Raw genomic sequence first — 22,098 nt, forward strand, 5'->3', positions numbered from 1 at the left:
GGGGCGTTAGGGTTTGGTGCTTTATATAGGCATGGGGGGCTGAGGGTTTGGCTGGCTAATGGGGTATTGGGGTTATTGGGCTTGGGCTTCAATTTTCTGGATGGGCCAAATTGTTGGGCTTCTTTTTCACCAGGTTAGCAATATGTGGTTTTTTCTCCTGGAAACAAAGATGTGGGTTTTTTTTTGAAAATTTGCAAACGTGTCATTATAATTTTGTAAAGTTAGAGATTTGTCATTAGTATCTTAATGACATGTGGGACCATCATGAGTCAATGACACGTGGGTTAGAATAGCATATCTCCAGTTTTACAAAATTATAATTGCATCCTTACCATTTTCCCCTTTTTCCCCTATTGCTAGTCATTTGCGCTCTATATTTAGATATATTGAATTTTGAATGATTAAAATAACAAACGATATAAACTGACTAATGTAAAGTAGAATATGGACTAGAACATGTTTGGTTCATCTGATATTATGATTAACTTTGGGGTTACTGAGGCCCCTCCATTTATACGATTGTTGGGAAAATAAGCAAAAGCAACTACCTAAACTATTTTTAAAAATAAAAATTGCAATTTTAGAATTTTTTTATAATCCATAGTCAAATCATAATATTATTCAATCATTCTTAAAATGAAAATTTAAAATTTAAAATCATTTTGTGTGTTTGTACTTGTATCCAAACCAAGTAGGAGAGTAGGAAATTTGTTGATAGCAAAGCACGCCACCCCTTTCAAGAGTAGGTTGGACTATGCCACTAGTCAAGTCCATGTAAAATGGAGATTTCTATGCTAATCTAATGCGAATGGATAGCTTAGGGATTATCTCAAAGTTTATGGTTGATTGTTTGCAATGGAATTAAGAAGGGTATGCTCATTTGTAATAAAACTTCATAATTTATCATATAGTTGAGCAAAGGCCCTCTCTCTTATGCCACATACACCGTTGGTAGTATCAATTTTGCATCTATCTTCAGCATTCGTCATCATCATATCCCTTTTCCTTACTTCCAACTAAGTTTGATCAAACCCAACACTTACACCTACACTTGTTATCCTCCATGCTTAGTCTCCATCACTAGCCCATACATAGAGCTATGGATCCACACTTAGTGCTAACACTTGACTATGTGTCGAGTTCTAGTCTCCACCCATTACCTCACGTATGTTCATTCTCTGACCTTTTGCTCATGTGTCATGCCTTCACATTCCTAGATGGATTTGACACATAGCTTTTCCATCTGGTAGTAACTCGTGGGACAAGCTTTATCCACCATCCTAATAAATAGGACTTAGTTGCTAGAGTATGTACAAGGGTATACGTAATCGATGTGACAGCGATAAAGTTACGGTCAACATCAACGGCTACTAGTGCTTGAAGGTCTAAAGAGAGATTGAAGAGGAAATATATGAGAGAAGGTTGGATAGGAGGGGAGATTTAGTATTTTAACTGGTGTTGTGCGCCATACTTTGTGGCATTTTTTTAAAGGAGCAAACTAGTTTAGTGCTATATAACTGCATGTCTCTCGGATGCTTAGCAAATGAGCAATATTGCCAAAACTTGCACTATCTCATGACATGTTGTAACAATAGATAAACACGCTTTTGTATTTCATTGGTCACCCTCTGCATGGTTGTAATATATCCATGAAAATAGTGCATGAACTATCTTAGCTCAACTTGATATTGGTGGCATTAACTAGAGAATATGTTGGGAGCATGATAATCAATGCATGTTACTATGCTTCATAAATGTCTTTTTTTTCATCCCTATTGATTTCAAAGTTTAGTTCCATGCCAATGTTCTTGGTTTAGCTTTAGAATAATATGACAATATCTGTGTTGAGCAACTGTCGTTAAATATATGATGACTATATAGAAGACACACGTATATACAAACTACCAACCAAACCGACATAATAACTTGAAGCTATGTCGTTACTCTACATAGCCAAAAAATTGATCAACACGCTTAACGCACGTCACACTTATATGACCATACAAATACACCCGAGGCTAATCTTCAATCTTGCTTTTAAGTTAGCCCAAAAATCTTTATAATTACGAGAGACCGAATCATTTTTAAGCTACCAGATGACAAACCGATTACAACTTTTGTTCTACATTTTTTTTAGAGAAAACCCCAATTCATATATTTTTAAAACAAGAACAGCAAACCTAAATTCGTTGCACCTCCATCAACTTGGAATAAGAACCCCACCACATACCATCATTTTTATATCCATCTTTATCTTCCGCAAGAAAGAAACCCGCGGGGAGGGAGAGGATCGTCGCCGTCAACGGGCCGTGGGCCCGGGCAATCCCAGCCGTCCGATCCAGATCGACGGCCCAATAAATGGGAGGACGCAGGAGAAAAAGTCTCCTTCCACCACCACCACCATCCTCTCCTCCTCCTCCCCTTTCCCATCCGCCTCTCTCCTCCACCTCCTCGCCGCCGACGACCGCCGCCGCCGCCACCGCCGCCGAGAGCCTTCGCCGTCCGGTACATTCCCCGTTCTCCGATCTCGCTGTTCATCTCTATATCATTCGTTGGACCCAGATCGCCTCCGGTTCGATCGGGGGAGGCCCCGATCGATCGAATTGCGCGCGCGCGGGGGCTGTATCGATCGGGGGATTCCGTGTGTGGTAGGCCTCGCGCGCGCGCGCGGGTTGTATGGATGGAGAGGAGGGTGCGCTGGGTTTTTGATTTGGTTGATGGTGGTGGTCGGACTAGTTCTCCCCGTTCCGCGCCTGCTGGAGTCTAGGGTTGACGTGGGTGTTGTTTTTTTTCTTCTCTCTGTGGTGGCACAGGGTCGCGTGGGTGGGAAGGAGGAAGCATGGCGCTACGGAGGCTGCTCCAGGGGAGCGTCCTGCCGCGGATGACGGGGCGGGCTGCCGCGGCGCCCTTCTCCACGGCGTCCGGGGAGACCGTCCGCGCCACGCTCTTCCCCGGTGACGGCATCGGGCCGGAGATCGCCGAGTCGGTCAAGCAGGTATGGAATTTCGCTCCACGTCGTGATTTATTCTTCTTCTTCTTCTGTGACCTGGATGATTAGCTATTGCATTATGGTTATTTTCGTCATGACTTGCAGTGATATATCAGAAATGATTAATCTCCATCTCCTTTAGTTTTTCCTGTTGTCCGCAGTTTTTTGTACCTCAATCTGAAATGTCGGTAAATTTATGCCTGCCTGTAAATAATGATGAAAACAACAGGGACCATTTGCTTATCCCTCTTTTGTTGCTTCTCCGTGAAAACATAGATTTGAGTATTCGACTATGAGAATAAATAGTTTCCGCATTTGACATTTTTTCTGTTTCACCTAAAATGCTTGAAGGACTACAAATATGTCTGTAAGGAGTCGAAGGGCTTTGTAATTTCTCTCATCTACTCTCCTGCTTTCTGATATTGCAGTTGTTATCCAAGAGACAACATTTAGGCGCTTGAACTAAAATGCTATAAACTGAAACACGTTCCTCAATTAGGGAAGAGAAATCATGTTACAAATATTTTAATGGAATTAGGCCACACAAAAATGTGCACTTGAATAGTTTAAATCTCATTAAACTTTGTCCACTGTGGGCCCTGTACATTCAAGTTATTTCAGTTTAAATTTGAGACAGCATATTCTGTGGACAAGTCTATGTACAATATGTCAATATGCTACCCTTGAAAGTAGAGCTTCTGATTGTTGAAGAGGCAACTGACTTGGGCTGTTTTATGTAAAATTTGCTATTGCTGTCAGTTGGTCAAATAGGTTTTCTTACAGTTTTGATGTTTTAATCCCCCTGAAATTTTGAGTGATCGATATTTGTGGTTTCGTTCCACAACATATCCCCATCATTTATATAGGTCACATGCAAATGTTTTAGAGAGTTTATGGCTTATAATATGCATCTTGATACAGTGTTTTATTTAAAGTAAATTATATACATTATTCAATTATTAGTTGAATATGTGCTGATCTACTCAAATATTACAATTGCATTCATTGTGTTATTTCTGCACATTGGATTTAGTGCAGCAAATGCCAAAAGGCCCTCTTTCAGATGCTATGCTTATAACCTTTCTGGGACTCAAATAGACATAAGTGTGCCTACAAAACATCTCAGTGGAAACATAAATAAATCCAAAACCCCCAATACTTCTTTTGACAATTGAGTAAAGGTAGAAAATCCACAAGTGACATAGTTTGGAGTTCGAATCATCTAGGACACTGTTTCTGAGCTGTACCTAATTTGTCAATTGTAAGATTCCATCAGTACCCTTCCAGCATATGAATGAAGCAGTTCTTTATGGAAAAAAGTATTATTTTGATTAGCTTTTGCTTCCTTGGACTGTTTTGCATGCACTGAATCAATTGACCAAAAGGGCTGTGGTGAGTATGAATGGTGAGCTTCAGTGAGTTGTGAGTGCACACTTTCTGTTTGTGTGTGTAGTGAAAAGGATTAACTTCAAATTCTCCATGAAAGTAGCAGCCTCTCAACTTGCTGCTGATTTCTCTTATTTTGCTTTATTTGAATACATATGCTTAGTTAGTTTAACTTTATAAATAGAAAATTCAAATTCTCCAGGAAGATTACATCCTTCGACATGCTTGTGACCTCTCTTCTTTTGCTTGATCTGAATATGTGAGCATACTTAGTTTAACTTTACAGATAAGAAGGATAAAATTTGGGTTTAACTTAGCATAGCTTCAATATTGAGCTTCATTTAGACATATCAACCTATTCCTTTCGATTCTCTCTTTTTCACATCTGAAATCATGTTTGGTTGACTGCAAACACAGTCCTTGATATCTCTGGTTAGTGTACCTCCAACCGAACTGATAGCTGGCAACTGTCTTCTCTTGTGTACCCTCTCATAATCATCAAACCAAAATCAATCTCCTTGGGAATATGAATGTTAGAGCTAGTGTTGATGTGAACAGCCTGCTGCTTGCTTAAGATAGTAGATTTTACGTTTATGCTTCTTTTCCTAGTTCTTTTGGTGGATATAATTTGGTGGATATAATTAATTTTTTCATGTATCCTTTTTGGTCAAATAGAATTGGATTCATAACTTAATGATCAATGCTACTATGCTAGTCAACTCTTTTGTATGTAAATATCCCCATTCTTGCTAAATAGGATACATACCATATAGAACTCTTCTGGCTATTGATGCAATGAAGTCACACCCTGTTGATCCATAGATGGTGTCAAGTCAAGTGCTTTACTTATATAGCTTTTATTTTGCAACCAAGTTCCCTCATGATGCTGTAAGATTGACTGTTAATTTATTTTGTTGATGCATGCTTTCTGACAATGTAGCTTGTTTTACTATATATTGTATCGTCTTAACTTTTCCTCTTGCTGTTTCAGGTATTTAATGTTGCAGGGGTACCAATAGAATGGGAAGAACATTATGTTGGTACAGAAGTTGATCCCAGAACAGAGAGCTTCCTGACTTGGGAAAGCTTGGAGTCAGTGCGGAGAAACAAAGTTGGTTTGAAAGGTCCTATGGCTACACCTATCGGAAAAGGCCATCGTTCATTGAATCTTACACTAAGGAAGGAACTTGGTCTTTATGCAAACGTTAGACCTTGCAACAGCCTCCCAGGATACAAGACTCGATATGATGATGTGAACCTTGTGACTATTCGTGAAAATACTGAAGGAGAATATAGTGGCCTTGAGCATCAGGTAAGCATTAAAAGCAACATCATTTTCATTGTTCTTGTTGGCATTATTTGTCATTGTGAGCTATTTATTCTCCAGGTTGTGAGGGGTGTTGTGGAAAGCTTAAAAATTATTACTCGCCAAGCAAGTTTAAGAGTGGCAGAGTATGCTTTCCACTATGCCAAGACCAATGGGCGGGAGAGGGTGTCTGCAATACACAAAGCCAATATCATGAGGAAGACAGATGGTCTCTTCCTCAAGGTTTGATTACATGTTCCTTCTTATAACTTGATAGAGTGATGTCTTGTTTGCTTTCTGGTAGCTGATGTCTTGTTTGTTCTTAATATTGAACTTTCAGTGTTGTCGTGAAGTGGCTGAGAAATACCCTGAAATTGTCTACGAGGAGGTCATTATAGACAATTGTTGTATGACGGTATGTTCTGCCAATACCAAGACCCATGTGTTACTTGGTCTTAATGTTGAAGCATTATTCACACCGGTGTGCTGATTCATGAAAAATGCAAATTATCATACTTGCATAATTGCATTCTAACCATCTATTGCTATCATGTTAAGTAATGATACCATTGATTATTAATAATTTTATCCCCTTGCAGCTTGTGAAGAATCCTGGTCTTTTTGATGTATTGGTGATGCCAAATCTTTATGGTGACATTATTAGCGATCTTTGTGCTGGTTTGATTGGGGGCTTGGGCCTGACACCCAGGTAAATTTGTTTCTGTTTGTCTATATCAATTTGACACGCAGGTAATACAACGTCAACTAACAATTTTGCATTCCCCCAGCTGTAACATTGGTGAAGGTGGCATTTGTCTAGCAGAAGCTGTTCATGGTTCTGCTCCTGATATCGCCGGCAAGGTGAGCTAGAGATAAAACTGTTCTTGCTTCGTGGCTTCTTTACAATCTTCCAACCTGTTAAGATTTCTCATTACTTCTGGAGTCACTTTGGTTCACTTGATGATACATGAAAATTCCCAGTGTCAGTTATTGTACTAATCCCATTTTGTTTCTTATTGTTCTTACGCTTTGACTGAATGGTTCCTTGTTGTTTCCAGAACCTTGCAAACCCGACTGCTCTTCTGCTGAGTGCTGTTATGATGTTGCGCCACCTGCAATTCAATAACCAAGCAGATCGGATCCACAGCGCCATCCTCCAGACGATCTCCGAGGGAAAGTTCAGGACTGCTGATCTCGGTGGAAAGGCGACTACTTCCGACTTCACGAAAGCAGTTTGCGATCATATCTGAGCATCTGATGTGATTCTGTCCTCTTGATTGTTTTCCCACCCCCCCTAATTTTTGTTGCATACGGAGAGGAGCGTTAGCTTGAAGAGGTTAACTAGCGGCACCTCAATATTTCTTTGGGCTTCAGCATGGGTTAAGACCATCTAATAATCCTGTCGCATTCTTGCTCTTGGAAAAAGTTTCCTCCAACATTGCAGTCCAGTCAGAGAATGGTCTGTAATAATCAGTGAAAAAATTATAGCAGTAGATAGAATCTGTTCATTCAAGCTCTTCAAATTACTGGGCCATCAACATCAATGCCATTTTCTTATTTTTGTGTTTTAACTCGCGCCATGTTTTTACGCCCTGTTCTTTTAGCTGAAATGTGTTATTTGCATTGCTGGACAGGAGACGCTAACTCATTTTGTTTTCAACAAGATCGGAATCTCAATATAATACTAACAATCTATATAGAATCATCCATCCCAATCTTTTGTATGATCATAGAAACAAAATTTCAGAGGTGGAAAGTATAATTAGCTGATTGCCAGGTAGAAAAATGGTATCCTGTATACGGACTTGGAACGCACATTGAAATGAGTCATTTCATTAGCACCAGATATGCTCCACAGTCCATAGCGCATCCAAGTAGCAACTCGTTACATTCGTTCACAGCCTGTGCTTCAACAAGATGTGCTTTGGAAATTTGCATAGAAACATAGACACTTGATGCCTGATGGTACTTTCCGTCACATAGCTCCGCAAACCAGGGTGCCAAAGCAAACAATCAGAACGATGCAATTCGAGATTTAATCTAATCGAGAATATAGTTCTCAATTTAATCGCAAAACATATCGACCTCAAAGGGTTGGGTTATTTTTGTTATTGGGGTACAAAATTCTAACCATATCGCACAAAAAGATCAACGCGTTTGAATTATATTCAGGTTTGCTACTCCAGTCCAACACCAGCTCATAACTACATTATCCTAATCGAGCCTTTTCAAGTAATGAGGCCAGTACAATAGAAAAAAGGCCCCGTAGGCAAGAGCAACCCCATGAAGAACTGAAAACAATTGAATGCAAAACTAAAATTGTCTTAAATTTCTGTCGACAAATGCCAACTGCTATAATCGTACATGTGTCTCCGAAAACTGCCAACGCTGCCTCACTCTCCAAGAACCATACCAAACCCAAATTTGTAATCTTTCTTCCAGTGATCAAGCTGCAGAAGATTGTAGAAACAACATCAAGGATACGCCAATTCAAAATTGTATAACAAGCACAACATGCTTCTCATGCTAAATTCTAGTGCCTAAAAAGGCTCTATCTTGGAATTGGAATTTCAAGCATATGAGGTGGCTAGGATTTTGTAGGCATGTAAATCTTTCTTTATTTTTGCCATTATTTCGTTATTCTGCGTAAATCACAAGGAGGCTTTATATATTTCATCAATAGAGTTACATACTAGACTTATGTTAAAAACAGAGGACAAATAATCAGTAATAGGTAGGCTAGTAGGGATGCAAGCTGACCTCTGCAGAAAGAACAAAATTCACGCCTGTGACCAACCGCTCCTCCAAAAGAGCAGAAACTACGCCATTGGTATCAATCTTCCCCCTCAGACGACACTGCAAAGTTAAACACCAATATACTTTTGTTTAACTTTTCAGGTGGCTACAACTTCAATAATTAAAATTCTAATAAAAAATAGAATGTTCGAGTTTTTGAAAATATTTAGGTCCCACAGAAGATGCTAAATGTGCTCAACTTTACATCCCAAATAAATATCATATTGAAACAACACACAAAATAAAGTGAAAACAATCAAGATATACCTGTCTCAGCATATAGTCATAGCCAAAACTTGCTGTAACATCTTTTGCCATATGATTGTACATGAAATCAGATGCAAGGGAAACCTGCATGAAGAAACTTATATAGAGTAAGATGGTACAAAGGAAATAAAAGCAAGTGTAAATAAACATCATTACAGAAAACTGACCTTCTCTGATACTTTCTGGACGTAACTGAGTGAAACCAATCCAGTGGTTGCAATTTGTCCAGTTGCAACCTGCGCATATATGTCACATTTCCGCATCAGTTAAAGTGTACGGATTAGAAGAATATATGATTTTCAGTTTTAATGTCAATTTGACCATCCAGCTAATGAAGTAAACAGCATGAATCTTAATCCCTTACAATTTTAATGAATGAAAAAAATGGCCAATTCAATAATTCAAATATGTCTCGAAAAGCCCCTACCAGTTTACTAATCACATGAAACAACCATCTGAGCTTATCCAATACAATCCACGATTTGTATTTAAATCTGATGGAACATTTATCACTAATGCATGCTTATTGCACTAGGTCAGTAATAGACTTTGGTTTGTGAGAGGCAGCAGACTTCAAGGGGGAAAAGGCTGGCTGGCAGGACTAAATATCAGTAAATAGTCCGATTCATACACATGATCTTGTGCACCCTATTGTGATTAATTGCTTATAAAATATCCATACAAACAATTCTGGAAGTGCTTATTAAATTCGACCTGTCACCATAACTGTAAACTCATTCCCATGACTCAGCCCCCCCTAAAGTAGTAAATGTGTCCCCACAACTATAAATGGCTGAACGAAACTTCGTAGATTTTCAACCCAAAGTTCAGAGAGAACCATCTGATTGAACTCCAAAATTGACCATTATTTTGAAGCCGAAAAGGGAACAGTTTGGTAGCATTTTAAGCTTCTCAAAATGCAGACTGCACCTAATGTTGTCATGTGCCAATGATTTACTATACCCAAACAAAACTGAAAAGAAATAACAACACTTAGAAATCTATCCTATAAATCCTTGAATGTGGCCTTTTGAGGCCATGGGCATTAGTTGCATACTTGCATGGTATAGGAATTGTAAACTAACAACTTCGTATGGGTGGACACTCTAATCATGATTCTTAAATAGCTTAAAGATAGGCAAAGAAACTTACCATTTTTTTTGTGTCATATCGAGCAACAAAGCCAACTCCTGATTTTCTTTGTTGCCCAAGCCAGAAGGCTTCAGTTCCCAAGGAGAGGTTCTTAGTTACACTCTGAAGCACGTAAAAATATTAGTTTAATGTATGAATGATAGAATAAAAACATATTCTCTGCAACTCAATTCATGCAGTTACTAGTAAATCAGGCATTCTCTTTTGGATCATGACCCTAAGAAAGAAGGTCAACTAACTAATCACTTATATCCTCAAGTTTAATCAACAGAATCACATAGCAAACACCACGAATTTGCTTAAGAGATGTCTGGAGTTATAGCCTTGTACAAAGAAGCTACACAGCACATTATGTCTCTTTGAAAAATGTTTGGCATCTCTTAAACATTATTACTTACTTCATCTAGGTAAATTTTAAGTAGAGATAAGGGAAAAGAATATTGTCTATTCATTTCATCATATTACAAGAAATGTATGCATAGTATGAGCTGTCTATGCACTTACACAAAAATCTAAAATGTACTCAAAGGGCATGGTTATTGCATGCAAACACATGAACATATACCTGGATGTAGTTTCCTCCGTAGAAGGCATTATTCCCAAGTTGGAACTGCGATCGAAAATCTTTGCCCTGCAATCAAGGGTATAAGAGCACAAGTTATAAAATAAAGTATACTTTCAGATAGAAAATTTACGGGAAGAAACTAAATAAAGATATCTATATGAACTGCACTTTATCTCAAATACAACCCTTTACACTTGTGAGAAATTTAAAATGAAAAAAACACAGTTTCGTGAAAACAGAAGGTTAATTGCATTGGCCATTTGCAGTAGCATTCAGAACTAGATTATATAGAAAAGGAAGAGGTAAAACTGGGAGGGAAGGGAACAAAAGAAAACTGAGGAAATTATATGTGTTACCAAGATCCTAACCAAGAAATAAATTGCTACATCGACACATACGTCTATCAAATTAACGAACTAGTAAAATTTAGCAATAGGGGCATGTTTCAGAGTGTGCATTCTATCTTCAAATTCTTAATGTTTCCAATTGAAATTATAAACATAACATAAGGAATTTATTTGGAACACAAGGTAATGAACAGAAAATGAGCTATAATGCATCTCATTAAACCAGACATAGCTAAATTTCCTCTGAAACTATATTGTTCAGCATCAGCTAAAAAGAGTCATCTGTAATGACTTATGTTGTCATTATGAAAATACTATAAAAGCATTGATGGCATCTCTTTCTCAAAATCGTTCAACAATATACATGATTTATGCTGTCCCCAGTGGAAAAATCAAATATCCTCCATGCTTACATCATTTTTAGTAAAAAATAGCAACAATATAGGACACACTTTCATTAAGTGGAAAGTACTTCATACCATAGTGCAATAACTTGTTGATGTATGAAAAGAAAAATAAAATGTTTCACCCAAAATAAAATTACCAAAATAGGAAACCCCTAATCGCAAATACAAATGTACAAATACTGACCTTATAATCAAAGCTAAACATTCCTTGGGAATAATGGGGCTCGTTTGTCAGCTGCAAGGATACACAGAAAGCTAATTAGTAAGTACAAAAAGGATGGTATCAAGTAGCGCAAACCTCATACTGCAGATAGTATGGCTCATGGTTCCAAACAAATCACCTGAGCATTAACCTTCAGGCAAAGATTTTCCAATAGATCGCACTTGACGCGGGCGGTCAGCCTCCCATCGTGTGAAACCCTCCCAATGAGCATCATCTGGCAATGAACCACATTCGGATCAATATCGAAACCGACCATACAGAACGCCGAACGCGAACTTCTTCACAGAAAAAGGCACAACCTTGGGATCCATGAAGTTTGCGCCGAACTCGTAGTTGGAGGTGGGGACCTTGATCACCTCTGCCCCCTGCGATGGGAGCTCCATGGATCCCATGGACACACTAGCGACGTCCAGGGCGCCACAAGAATTGTCACAATACAGCGAAACCGCTAGTAATAGCTTGCAATACAGCACGATGCAACGAGACGAGGACGGCGAACGAACCTGTGGCTCAATCCGAAGAACGGGTTGAGGCCCTTGGTGAAATCGAAGCGCAAGCCCTCGAACGTGTCGGGCTTCAGCGACACTGCATCACAACGAACGACGGGATCAGACCGCTTCGCTCCACCACCGAACCAATCACCAGATCAAAGAAGGGGATGGGAAAAAGCGGCGGCGGCGGCGGAGGCGGAGGCTTACTGAAGGCCTCGCGCTGGATCTCCTCGTAGGGGACGGGGCAGGGGAGGTCCATGTAGTCCACCTCCTCGGCCGCCGCCTCGTGGGCGCTCGGCGGCGCCGCGGCGGCGGCGGCGTCCCCGAAGGGAGGAGGGTGCTGCGCGTAGCCCTGGGGAGGGGGAGGGGCCGCGGCGGAGGCGTGGCTGACGACCGCACCCATGGCGGCGGCGCGCGCTGGCGATTTGGGGGGCGGCGGCGGCGGCGAGAGAGAGAGAGAGAGAGAGGGGGTAGGTCGGGCCGAAATGGTGGGGTTTTAGGAGGGTTTTTTCTGGGTGGCGTTGCGCGGTGACGGGCTCGTCACTGGTGGGCGCCTCTACGCCGTCCGATTTGCATCGGGATCCGTGTGTTGTGTTGTAAGTTTTTCTGAATTGAGAGGGATGCTTCCTTCTTGTCCTTCAAGTATACGGTCCTACGTGTATCTTTATTAAAATTTGCTGATAAAATCCTTGGAAAACTAATGTAGTAATGGAGATATATTACAGTGGACAGCCAAACTCGTAAACACTTGATATGTGAAATAACGACTAAACATGAATCGAGTTGGTAATGGTAAGCACATGACCCAATGATATTATTAATATGATGCAATGCTAAAGTGCGTTAGTTCAGCCATAGATATTATGGAGCAGTTCCTATCCATCCCTATGGGCATCCATAATATAGCGTACGATGGATAATACTCTCTCTATCCTTATTATTACCGATTGATATAATGTTATATATTTATTATTATCGTTTTGATTTTGACCATTACTAACATTTAAACAATCAATTGATTATTAGCAAATGTTATGTTGTTATATATTTATAAGTTATACCACTAATATAACGTATTTTTAGATATACATAATTTTTTTTCCAACAAAGAAGAATGATTAAAATTATCAAATGAACCATAGTTGATGTCAATTATTTAAAACAAGAGGAAGTAAATAATTAATATACACTTCATAGCAGACAATGAACATTGGGAAAATGACATTAGGTAATACCAAGTATTTGATCATTATTTTATATTACAAAAATTTATATAATATTTTGATTTTAACTGATTATGAACTAAATTTTCAACATAATGTATCTAATGTTTTTTATATTTCTAAACTAAGTACGTTAAATTGAATTTCTGTGAAAGAAAAGAGTAACTAATTTGCTCCCACACTTTGGAAAAAGTGTATTTCCGGAAGATACTATCGGCAGCATGCCAGCATTAGGCATTCTCCAATAGATATCTATAAGCTATCTATAAAATGTAACAATATTAAAAGAAAGATAAAAAACTATCTCTTAATCAAGAGATAGTCTTTTACACATATTTTGATGTCAAGTGAGAATGAATTGTGGAGTCATTTATAATATATTATAAGCTATTTGCTAAAAGCTATATCATTAGAGAAGCTGAAGCTGTATTTTATTTTAGAATGCTTGAGACAGTGTGCTGTCTGTATATTTAGAGGTGGCCTTACGAAGACTATCGAGGATATGGATGCTGTGCCGTTGCCGTCGTTGGTTTGGCTGCCATGCGGCGGCAGCGGCACACGTATGCGCGGTACGTGTCCGTCGGAGTCACACGCGGCAGCGTCGCCGGCCACCGCGCCGTCTCTTTTATTCAGACCTCCCGCCCGCCCTCATCTCGTCGATCCACTTCGATCCCACACTCGCACGGACCAACGAGCTAGCATAGCATATCGATCATGGCGTCCATGCAGAAGAGCCGAGAGGAGCGCGCGGAGGCGGCGGCGCACAAGGCGGCCGACGAGCTGCACGCGGCGAGGCGGGAGGGCCTGCAGGAGCCCGGCGGCGGCGGCGGAGGAGGAGGGGGCATGATGGAGACCGTGCAGGAGAGCGCGCGGTCCCTCCTGGGCGCCGTCCGGGACAAGATCTCCGGGCCCGGCAGTGGCGGCGGCGCGACCGCGGAGGAAGGGAAGGGGATGGCGGACGCCGCTGCGGAGAAGGCCGCCGAGGCGAAGGACTTCGCGGCGGGCAAGGCGGAGGGAGCCGTGGAGCGCGCGGCCGACGTGAAGGAGCGCGCGCGGCGCACGATCGCCGGCTCCGCCCCCGGGAGGAAGGGGGAGACGAACGAGTCCGCGTGGCAGCAGGGGGAGGACGTGCGGCGGCGCGCGGCGGAGAAGGCGGAGGAGGCGCGGCGGAGCTCGCAGCACGAGCCGTCTGTGGAGGAGAAGTAGCCGCCGCCGCCACCGCCACCGCTGCCGTTCTTTCATGTTAGTTCTTCGAAAGCGCTCACCTCACCGGGAAAACTAAAAACCTGCAGGGGGCGGGCGGCGACGGAGAACATCTACGGGTCCGCGGCCGACGCGACGGAGGCGTTCAAGCAGAAGATGACGATGCCGGAGGACGTGGTGGAGCAGAAGCAGCGCGCCGTGGCCGCCGGCGGCAAGGGAGCTGGCGCCACGACGGCGACGGCGACGACGACCGGGAGGAGCAGCGGCGGCGAGGGTGAAGCGGAGGACGTGATGCTGCGGGTGAAGGCGGCGGACCAGATGACGGGGCAGGCGTTCAACGACGTGGGCAAGATGGGCGAGGAGGGCACCGGCATGGATGGCGCCGGAGCTCGGCGCGGGCACTGAGTTCGCCGCGTTCTGTTCGTCGCGTTTTCTGTAGTACGTAGTGTAATGTAATGTGGCAGTTAAAAAAGGTAATAAAATCTGTGTAAAACCATGATCGTGTGATGATATTTGATGGAATTGTTGCTTGGAAGATTTGGAGGGTGTGACGTGTCGGCGTGCTTGGAAGATCGGAGTTTGTTACGATATTTGTACATGAACCATTGTTTTGACCATGTGTGCACGGCGATGGAAGTCAACACCGGTGAAATGACAAGAACGGGACCTACTCGAACGGGTGAAATGGCGAGAACCGGAACGGAGGTCTAAATTCACCAGGATCAGGAGGCTATGAGATAAGACGAACAGATGAAGACCCCTTTAACTTTTAATAAAACTCATCCCTTCAACTTTTAATAAAACTCATCCATACTCTCTGACGGATTAACTTATTAAAACCCATCATATACTCTCTAACGGATCAAATAGATCTCATCCGAATATTCTCTAGTGGATCTACTGAGCCTAATCTACTGAGCCTAATTAGTTTAGGGTTAGCTATTGAGTCTAATTAATCCAGTGTTAACCTAATTTGTCCAGGGTTAGCTATTGAGCCTAATTAGTCTAGTGTTAGCGCTATTGAGCCTAATTAATCCAGTGTTAACCTAATTTGTCCAGGGTTAGCTATTGAGCCTAATTAGTCTAGTGTTAGCGAATGTGAGCCTAATTAGTCTAGTGTTAGCGAATGTGATGCTACAGTAACATTTGATAATCATGAGTTAATTAGGTTTCAAAAATTTGTTAAATAAAATAGCCTTTATTTATGAATTAGATTTGTTATTAGTCTATATTTAATACTTCTAATTAACGTTCAAACATCGTCCAAACATTCGATGTGACAAGAACTAAAAAAATTCCGGATCGTCTTGAGGTCATTCTTATTGTAAATTCTCATTGTAAGTTTCATAGATACGATTACCTAGATTCTCTTTCTCAATACATAGTTTCATCTATTGTTGTTTCCTAGGTTACATGTACGATATAAGCTGTTTAGGTAACTGTGCATATATGGTTTCGTCTCTATAAAACTCATTTCATCTTTTTATTAATATGTTGCCACATCAGCAAAAATATTGCATGCCATCTTATTTATTGCCTATAAACTCTCACGGAGACTGACCTAAGTAAAACTAGAACTATCCTCATGGAGGAGCAAATGTCTAAAGCAGTCGGAGCGGAGTTACTACCACCAATAGGCATGTTAACGGATCGGATAATATCCGATCCGATTCGACCCGAATCCGTTTGAATTAAGGATGTGGTAGGGGTTTACGACTATCCGGCGGATACGGAGTGGGATTCGGATAGTGAGTTGCGGATTCAGATACGGATGTGGTATTGTTAATATCCGGTGGGTGCGGATTATTCGATTTTATTATCGGATTATGCGATTGACATTTTAGCGGATAATCCGAGTTCCTCAATCAAAAGCCCAAGTATTTTTAATTTAATATTGAATGACAATGTATTAACTACATGTACATATCACATCCGGTCATAATAATCTGTTTTCGAGTCGACTCCACACCTACTCCACACCATTTCCGACATCGGCAATAATCCGCATATGAAAATATCCGCACCCGCTCCATATCCGCTTAAAAATTATGGTTTTCCGCTTCGTTAACACCCTGTCCACCAATCAGTCGGCTGAGACTTGGGGATTGCAAAACTGCCATGGAAAAGAGGTGCATTCGACTGAAGGAACACATATACACACAACACCCTGAGGGTGCGTTCAGTTTCCAAAAAAAATTGGAAGAGAGATTACATCGACACGTACGGTCATACATTTAAAGTCTTAAACATAGTTTAATTATAAAATAAATTTTAGATTCTGTTTGAAAACCACGAGACAATCTTTTAAGTTTAATTAATCTGTCATTAGCACATGTTGGTTACTGCAGCACTTATAACTAATCATATAGGCTTAAAAGATCAGTCTCACGATTTCTCCATAACTGTGTAATTAATTTAATATTAATGTATATTTAATGCTTTATTTAGGTGTCCAAAAATTCGATGTGATGTTTTTAGAAAAAAGTTTTTGGGAACTAAGGCCCTGTTTGTTTCCCTCCAACTTTTTTAGCCCCGGTTACATCGAATGTTTGGACACTAATTAAAAGTTTAAATATAGACTACTAATAAAATTTACCCCATACTCTAGACCATTTCGTGAGACGAATCTATTGAGCCTAATTAGTCCATAATTAGCGAATGTGATGCTACAGTAAACATTTGCTAATCGTGAATTAATTAGGCTTAAAAAATTTGTCTAATGAAATACTCTCTATTTACACAAATAGTTTTGTTATTAGTTTACATTTAATATCTAGTTAACATCCGATGTGACAAGTGACTATAAAAAGTCCATGGATCCAAACAGCAACTAAGGCTTTATTTAGTTTCCAAAAATTTTTCCAAAAACATCGCATCAAATTTTTAGACACATAAATAAAGCATTAAACATAGATGAACCAAAAAACTAATTGCACAGTTATGAAAAATCTTGAGACGAATCTTTTGAGCCTAATTAGCACATGATTAGACATAAGTGCTACAGTAACCAACATGTACTAATGACGGATTAATTAGGCTCAAAAGATTCGTCTCGCGGTTACTAGGCTAGCCGTGAAATTTATTTTTTCATTCGTGTCCGAAAACCCCTTCCAACATCCGGTCAAACATTTGGCGTGACATTTCTTCCAAAAAATTTTTCAATCTAAACACCACCTAAAACACTGCCTAAACGGTGCCTGAAATTTTTACCCATCAATATCACACCTGATGGCATCTTCCACATCAAGGAATCAAGCTGTTCTGCCAAGGCACGGCAATCATTTGTAACCATGGCCTGGAGACAAAACCTGCGTTAATTCTTTTAACATCGAAAGAAATAACATCTCCACAAAATCAACATATTATTATTCCCCTCCTTGTGATGATGGACCACACAAACATTCCAGCAACAGTATTCAGTCTGGGCAGAATGCTGTGCACAAGCAATGCCAACCGTAACAGCCTCAGTTTTCACTTCGGTATAACCCAAAATCTAAATTTTTAATCTTAAATTGGAGCAGATTTTGCAGGGTTTTTTAATCATAGTTTATTCCCAACCTGGACTTTTAGAACGCTAAGTACATGTACATAAATTTTTATTCACAAATTATTTTTATTTATAAATATGCCGGTTGTTTTTACCTGAATAAGCCAAAACAATCACCCCTAAAACTGCTATGAATAAACCATCTTTGTTTCACTTATGCTTATTATAAGCAATAATTACTTACTACATCTATTTTAAAACATTAAAACTGTACTGTGTATGATATAACTTAGTAACACTAGTAATATGTTGTGTCATATCCAGTAGCAGATCTTAATATTTTTAATATTTTGAGATGGAGAGAGTATTGAAAATAATTTACGGATATTTTTTTATTTATATGTGCTCAATGATTTAAATGCAAATGCTAGAAAATAATCTCCAATAAAAAATCCAAAATCAACTCTAAATTTAAAATTTAATTTTCCGCTCATGCTTTATAAGCTGAAGGGTAAATGATTCAGCCATATCGGCCCGATCTCATGTGTGAACCTTTAGCTTCCTGTTATACAGATGGCTATGATGGTGCCTATTTCCTCGTGAGCTCCAAAAGTTTCTAGTCTCTGAAAATATAAACTCAAGATGTAAGAAATGCCACTGCAATGCCTTCCCCTGTAAGTATCACCATAAGCTCATAGAACTCAGGAGTTTCATCCATGAATGATGGATCTTCTCAGCCATTCATAAAAATATTTATATATTTTTAATTCCATCGTGATTTTCAGTTATTTTGCACAAACATGTATGCTGATTACTTCTCCTTGAGAAGCTTACAGCGGCAATTTCCACTTTGCAAAGGCTACACTGAGGTATATGAATTTTTTTTATTTTTTAAACCTTTTTAATAAATAATTTTATTACTAAACCTCAAGAGAAAATATTTTCACTGGATGAACCTTTTAACCACGCTACCGATATTGGTGTGGCAAAACAACGCCGCCACGCGTAGTTTTTGATGTGGCAGGCTTGTCACGCCATTGTCAGCCATTGACACTCGCGTGGCAAGCCTGTCACGCCAACCGCGCTGCGTGGCAGCGTTGTCTTGCCACGCCACCAATATTGACGTGGCCAAAAGGTTCATACGGTGAAAATATTTTCTCCTGAGATTTAGTAATAAAATTATTTATTAAAAAGTTTAAAAAATAAAAAAATCCAAGGTATAAAGTTGTTGAAATGCTTAGGCTCACCTACACAGAAATATGTTGGGTTCTGAAATCAAATACACATAAAAAACATCTAGTTTCTAATTATTTATACTTCAAAATGCACAAATTGAGTGTATGCTAGATGAAGCAAAAAACTAGTAAAGGATGCCGAATTCTCAATTAGATGCTGAAGAGCGGCAAATCCTTGAGTTTCGAACTAATGGGGTGGCATATGTCGATTTTCCCATTTGAATGTCTGTAATACTGAAGAGTGCTAACAGTAACAGAAAGTTCTGATACAAGCAGTCCTAAGTTTTAGCTCCCATTTCACAAAATTAAGCTTATGGAAGGAATAAGAATATTAATTTGACTTCAGGTTGGTAAATGTGATGAATAGGTGATTACTTGACCACTGATTTTAGTGAGAGCAACCAAAAATATCAGTCAAAAAGTAATTAGGAGCACGTGAAAAGAAAATCCTTTCTTCTCAAATGTCATGCCATGTTGATAGAATCATACAAGACATGTAACTAGCTAATCCCTGACACTACCTTAAGAGCCTAAGGTCTTTATACTGGTAACAACATTTCCTAGTGATGGTAAATACAAATGACTGCTCTACGAAGTGACCAACAAAATACCAGCCACTGAAAAAATGCTGATCATTTCCTCTTTCTTGTTTCACATATATAAAATGGTGATAGCAGATTAGTCAGAACATCACCAGGTTGGTTGACGAGCCAACGACGAATGGCTCCATGAGCAATCGAGTCAGGAAGTAGAATGTGACACCCAGCATGATGGAGATTGGGAGTGCAGGCAATGCATGCTTGCATATTGACAGCAAGATAAGGGTGCAGCCAAGGCCAGCAATGATAGCAAGGTAGCATGCATAGACCGTCATCAGATCATACATTGCAGCCCTCCCCACAAGCACACTGTAGAAGATAAAATCACCAAGTCCCAGCTTGATGCCCCTGGTAGACTCAAACATCTCAAAGTCCAGAGGAGAGTCTTCCTCCGGCGAAGAACTTTGTCTGTGCTCCTCATTAGGGACTGAATTGTTCGCGGATGGTGCCGACACCAAAGGCGCCGTCTCTCCTTCTTCCTCATGCTGCTTAATTTGAATGACAGCATGCTGTGAACTCCCACCCTGATTTGTTGACTGCACCGGCACTCCCATAGGCACCTCTCTTTCGAGGTTCCTCATTTGTAATTCAGAACCACCTGAGCGGCTCCTGTCTCGAATGCTTGATTGGCTACCACCAAGATCCCTCATTTCCACTACGGCGCGGCTTGAATCATCCTCTTGCTCTACCCTGTCATACTGATTGCCACCCAACCGACCAGGATCAGGATCGGCCACTGGCTGCATCTCAACTGACCCCATTGCCGAGGCATAGGAGGAAGAACCGGAGACCGGCCCAACCGTAGGCCTCGACTCGTAGACGAGGGCAGGGAGCTCATCGTCCCTGGATGAGGCGAGCTCGACAAGCATCCTGAGGGGGCCCCGCGGCGCGAGCACGGCAACGAGGTCATACAGGGCGAGCGCGACGAGCATGATCCAGGTGGTCCACTCGGGCAGCCTGGAGAGCCAGGCGGCGACGATGACGGCGAGCGCGACCATGTAGCCCTGGCGCACGACGATGGGGACCGCCGAGGCGAAGACGGAGAGGACGCCGACGGCGGAGGCGTTGAAGAGGAGCACGAGCGCGGTGGCCGCGTCGAGCGGGGCGCCGAGGCGGCGGAGGACGGCGGCGGCGATGGCGCCGCCCATGGAGAAGAGGACGAAGAAGGCCGAGAAGCGCATGTAGTTCTTGAGGAACCCCGTGCAGCGGTAATAGTAGAGCGCGACGAGGACGAAGGTGACGACGGCGACGAGGGCGACGAAGACGGCGGCGTCGAGGAGCGCCCCGACAAACTTCTGCCCCGGGGAGTCGTTGGGGCTCTCGAGGTAGACGAGCGTCGCGGCGGTGACCGGCGGGGGCGCCGCCGCGGCGGACCCCGGGGAGGAGGGCGGCGCGAGGAGGGAGATGAGGAGCACGACGAGCGCCATGCAGATGGAGACCGGGGACATGACCGCCAGCACCTCCGCGCCGAGGCCGTCCAGGACGGTCGCCGCCGTGGAGGTCGCCCCCGGCGCCGGCGCCGGCGCCGGATCCGGCGACGCGGCGGCGGGATCCATGCGGGCGGCGGAGGAGTTGAGGGGAAGATTGGGGCTGTGGGGATCTTCCGTGTCTCCAGCCCCGACCGTGGTCAGAGTCTCCGCCTGCTTCCGGCTCACGCGTTTGGGTGAATTCGCGCGAAATTCATCAAATTTACGGGACTTTTTTCTTTTTCTTAAAAAAATGAATTGCTCCGTTTTTTTTATGTTGGGGATTTGTTTGCACGCGGTTTTTCTTTTATTTTTCTACTCTTCGTATTAAAATATAAGCATTAACACAAACCCAGAGTGAAGGATGTCTACAAGCATTTATATTTTAGAATGGTGATAGTGTTTGGGTTTTTATTGAAAAAAGGTATTTATAAATGAAAAATAATTTGTAAATAAAACTTATATATATATATATATATATTTTAGTGATCTAACAACCAATACTACAAATAAACTTTTAATGTGGCAAAATACACTTCGATAAAAATACTTTAAAATTAACTTTAAATTTAAGATTAAAAAATATTAAATTTTGACTATAAACATAAGCGAATGAGAAAAGACAAGGCGTGAACGTTGCTTGTGCACACATCTCAAAGCACGTGTGCTGGGGGCAATCAGGTTTTGAGTTTAAAATTTGTCAAAATTCAACGCAAAGCGGGCGGTTTGGGAGAGCTTCGAAGGCTGGAGGATGAAAATCGAAAAAAATTGTGAACCCTTCACAAATCGTGTCTATGCTTTGCCTTGTAACAAAAAGTAAAAACTGAACATAAAGCAGGGCGAGTCCAAGTAATAATTAATATAAAAAATGCAGAATATAAGGCAGGGCGAGTTCAACTAATAATTAATAAAAAAATGCAGCACACTTACGACTAGTATGCCTTGGCATTTTCCCA

The 22,098-nt window shown here is 41.3% G+C and overlaps 4 protein-coding genes across 4 annotated transcripts; 2 read left to right on the top strand and 2 right to left on the bottom strand.

Moving 5' to 3' along the window:
* Positions 1-2,402: 2,402 nt before the first annotated feature.
* Positions 2,403-7,252, top strand: LOC102710341 (isocitrate dehydrogenase [NAD] catalytic subunit 5, mitochondrial-like). The gene is made up of 8 exons (XM_006643992.2): positions 2,403-2,505; positions 2,814-2,995; positions 5,367-5,687; positions 5,763-5,924; positions 6,022-6,096; positions 6,281-6,390; positions 6,470-6,542; positions 6,740-7,252. The coding sequence occupies exons 2-8, from the start codon at positions 2,840-2,842 to the stop codon at positions 6,929-6,931; spliced, it is 1,089 nt and encodes a 362-aa protein (XP_006644055.1). The 5' UTR covers positions 2,403-2,505; positions 2,814-2,839; the 3' UTR covers positions 6,932-7,252.
* A 562-nt stretch (positions 7,253-7,814) lies between these two features.
* On the bottom strand, positions 7,815-12,350 carry LOC102710630 (mitochondrial import receptor subunit TOM40-1-like). The gene is made up of 11 exons (XM_006643993.3): positions 12,137-12,350; positions 11,942-12,023; positions 11,738-11,837; positions 11,557-11,652; positions 11,400-11,450; positions 10,462-10,527; positions 9,897-9,998; positions 8,912-8,980; positions 8,745-8,828; positions 8,442-8,537; positions 7,815-8,131 (listed from the first exon to the last, which is right to left on the bottom strand). The coding sequence occupies exons 1-11, from the start codon at positions 12,330-12,332 to the stop codon at positions 8,075-8,077; spliced, it is 999 nt and encodes a 332-aa protein (XP_006644056.1). The 5' UTR covers positions 12,333-12,350; the 3' UTR covers positions 7,815-8,074.
* Positions 12,351-13,866: 1,516 nt separating this feature from the next.
* Positions 13,867-14,760, top strand: LOC102704301 (embryonic protein DC-8-like). The gene is made up of 2 exons (XM_040530009.1): positions 13,867-14,354; positions 14,445-14,760. The coding sequence occupies exons 1-2, from the start codon at positions 13,867-13,869 to the stop codon at positions 14,758-14,760; spliced, it is 804 nt and encodes a 267-aa protein (XP_040385943.1).
* Positions 14,761-19,499: 4,739 nt separating this feature from the next.
* Positions 19,500-21,309, bottom strand: LOC102710915 (presenilin-like protein At1g08700). The gene has a single exon (XM_040525879.1). It carries the CDS (start codon positions 21,230-21,232, stop codon positions 19,760-19,762), a length of 1,473 nt encoding a protein of 490 aa, XP_040381813.1. The 5' UTR covers positions 21,233-21,309; the 3' UTR covers positions 19,500-19,759.
* Positions 21,310-22,098: the final 789 nt, after the last annotated feature.

Source organism: Oryza brachyantha, chromosome 1 (assembly GCF_000231095.2).
Source record: "Oryza brachyantha chromosome 1, ObraRS2, whole genome shotgun sequence".
Classification (NCBI taxonomy): Eukaryota; Viridiplantae; Streptophyta; class Magnoliopsida; order Poales; family Poaceae; genus Oryza; species Oryza brachyantha.

Coding starts and splice junctions, on each gene's coding strand:
- LOC102704301 (XM_040530009.1), top strand. CDS start 13,867: ATGGCGTCCATGCAGAAGAGCCGAGAGGAGCGCGCGGAGGCGGCGGCG. Junction 14,355..14,444: donor GAGCCGTCTGTGGAGGAGAA/GTAGCCGCCGCC, acceptor AAAAACCTGCAG/GGGGCGGGCGGCGACGGAGA.
- LOC102710915 (XM_040525879.1), bottom strand. CDS start 21,232: ATGGATCCCGCCGCCGCGTCGCCGGATCCGGCGCCGGCGCCGGCGCCG.
- LOC102710630 (XM_006643993.3), bottom strand. CDS start 12,332: ATGGGTGCGGTCGTCAGCCACGCCTCCGCCGCGGCCCCTCCCCCTCCC. Junction 11,838..11,941: donor TTCTTCGGATTGAGCCACAG/GTTCGTTCGCCG, acceptor GGACGTCGCTAG/TGTGTCCATGGGATCCATGG. Junction 8,829..8,911: donor TCCAGAAAGTATCAGAGAAG/GTCAGTTTTCTG, acceptor TTCTTCATGCAG/GTTTCCCTTGCATCTGATTT.
- LOC102710341 (XM_006643992.2), top strand. CDS start 2,840: ATGGCGCTACGGAGGCTGCTCCAGGGGAGCGTCCTGCCGCGGATGACG. Junction 5,688..5,762: donor ATAGTGGCCTTGAGCATCAG/GTAAGCATTAAA, acceptor TTTATTCTCCAG/GTTGTGAGGGGTGTTGTGGA. Junction 6,543..6,739: donor CTCCTGATATCGCCGGCAAG/GTGAGCTAGAGA, acceptor TGTTGTTTCCAG/AACCTTGCAAACCCGACTGC.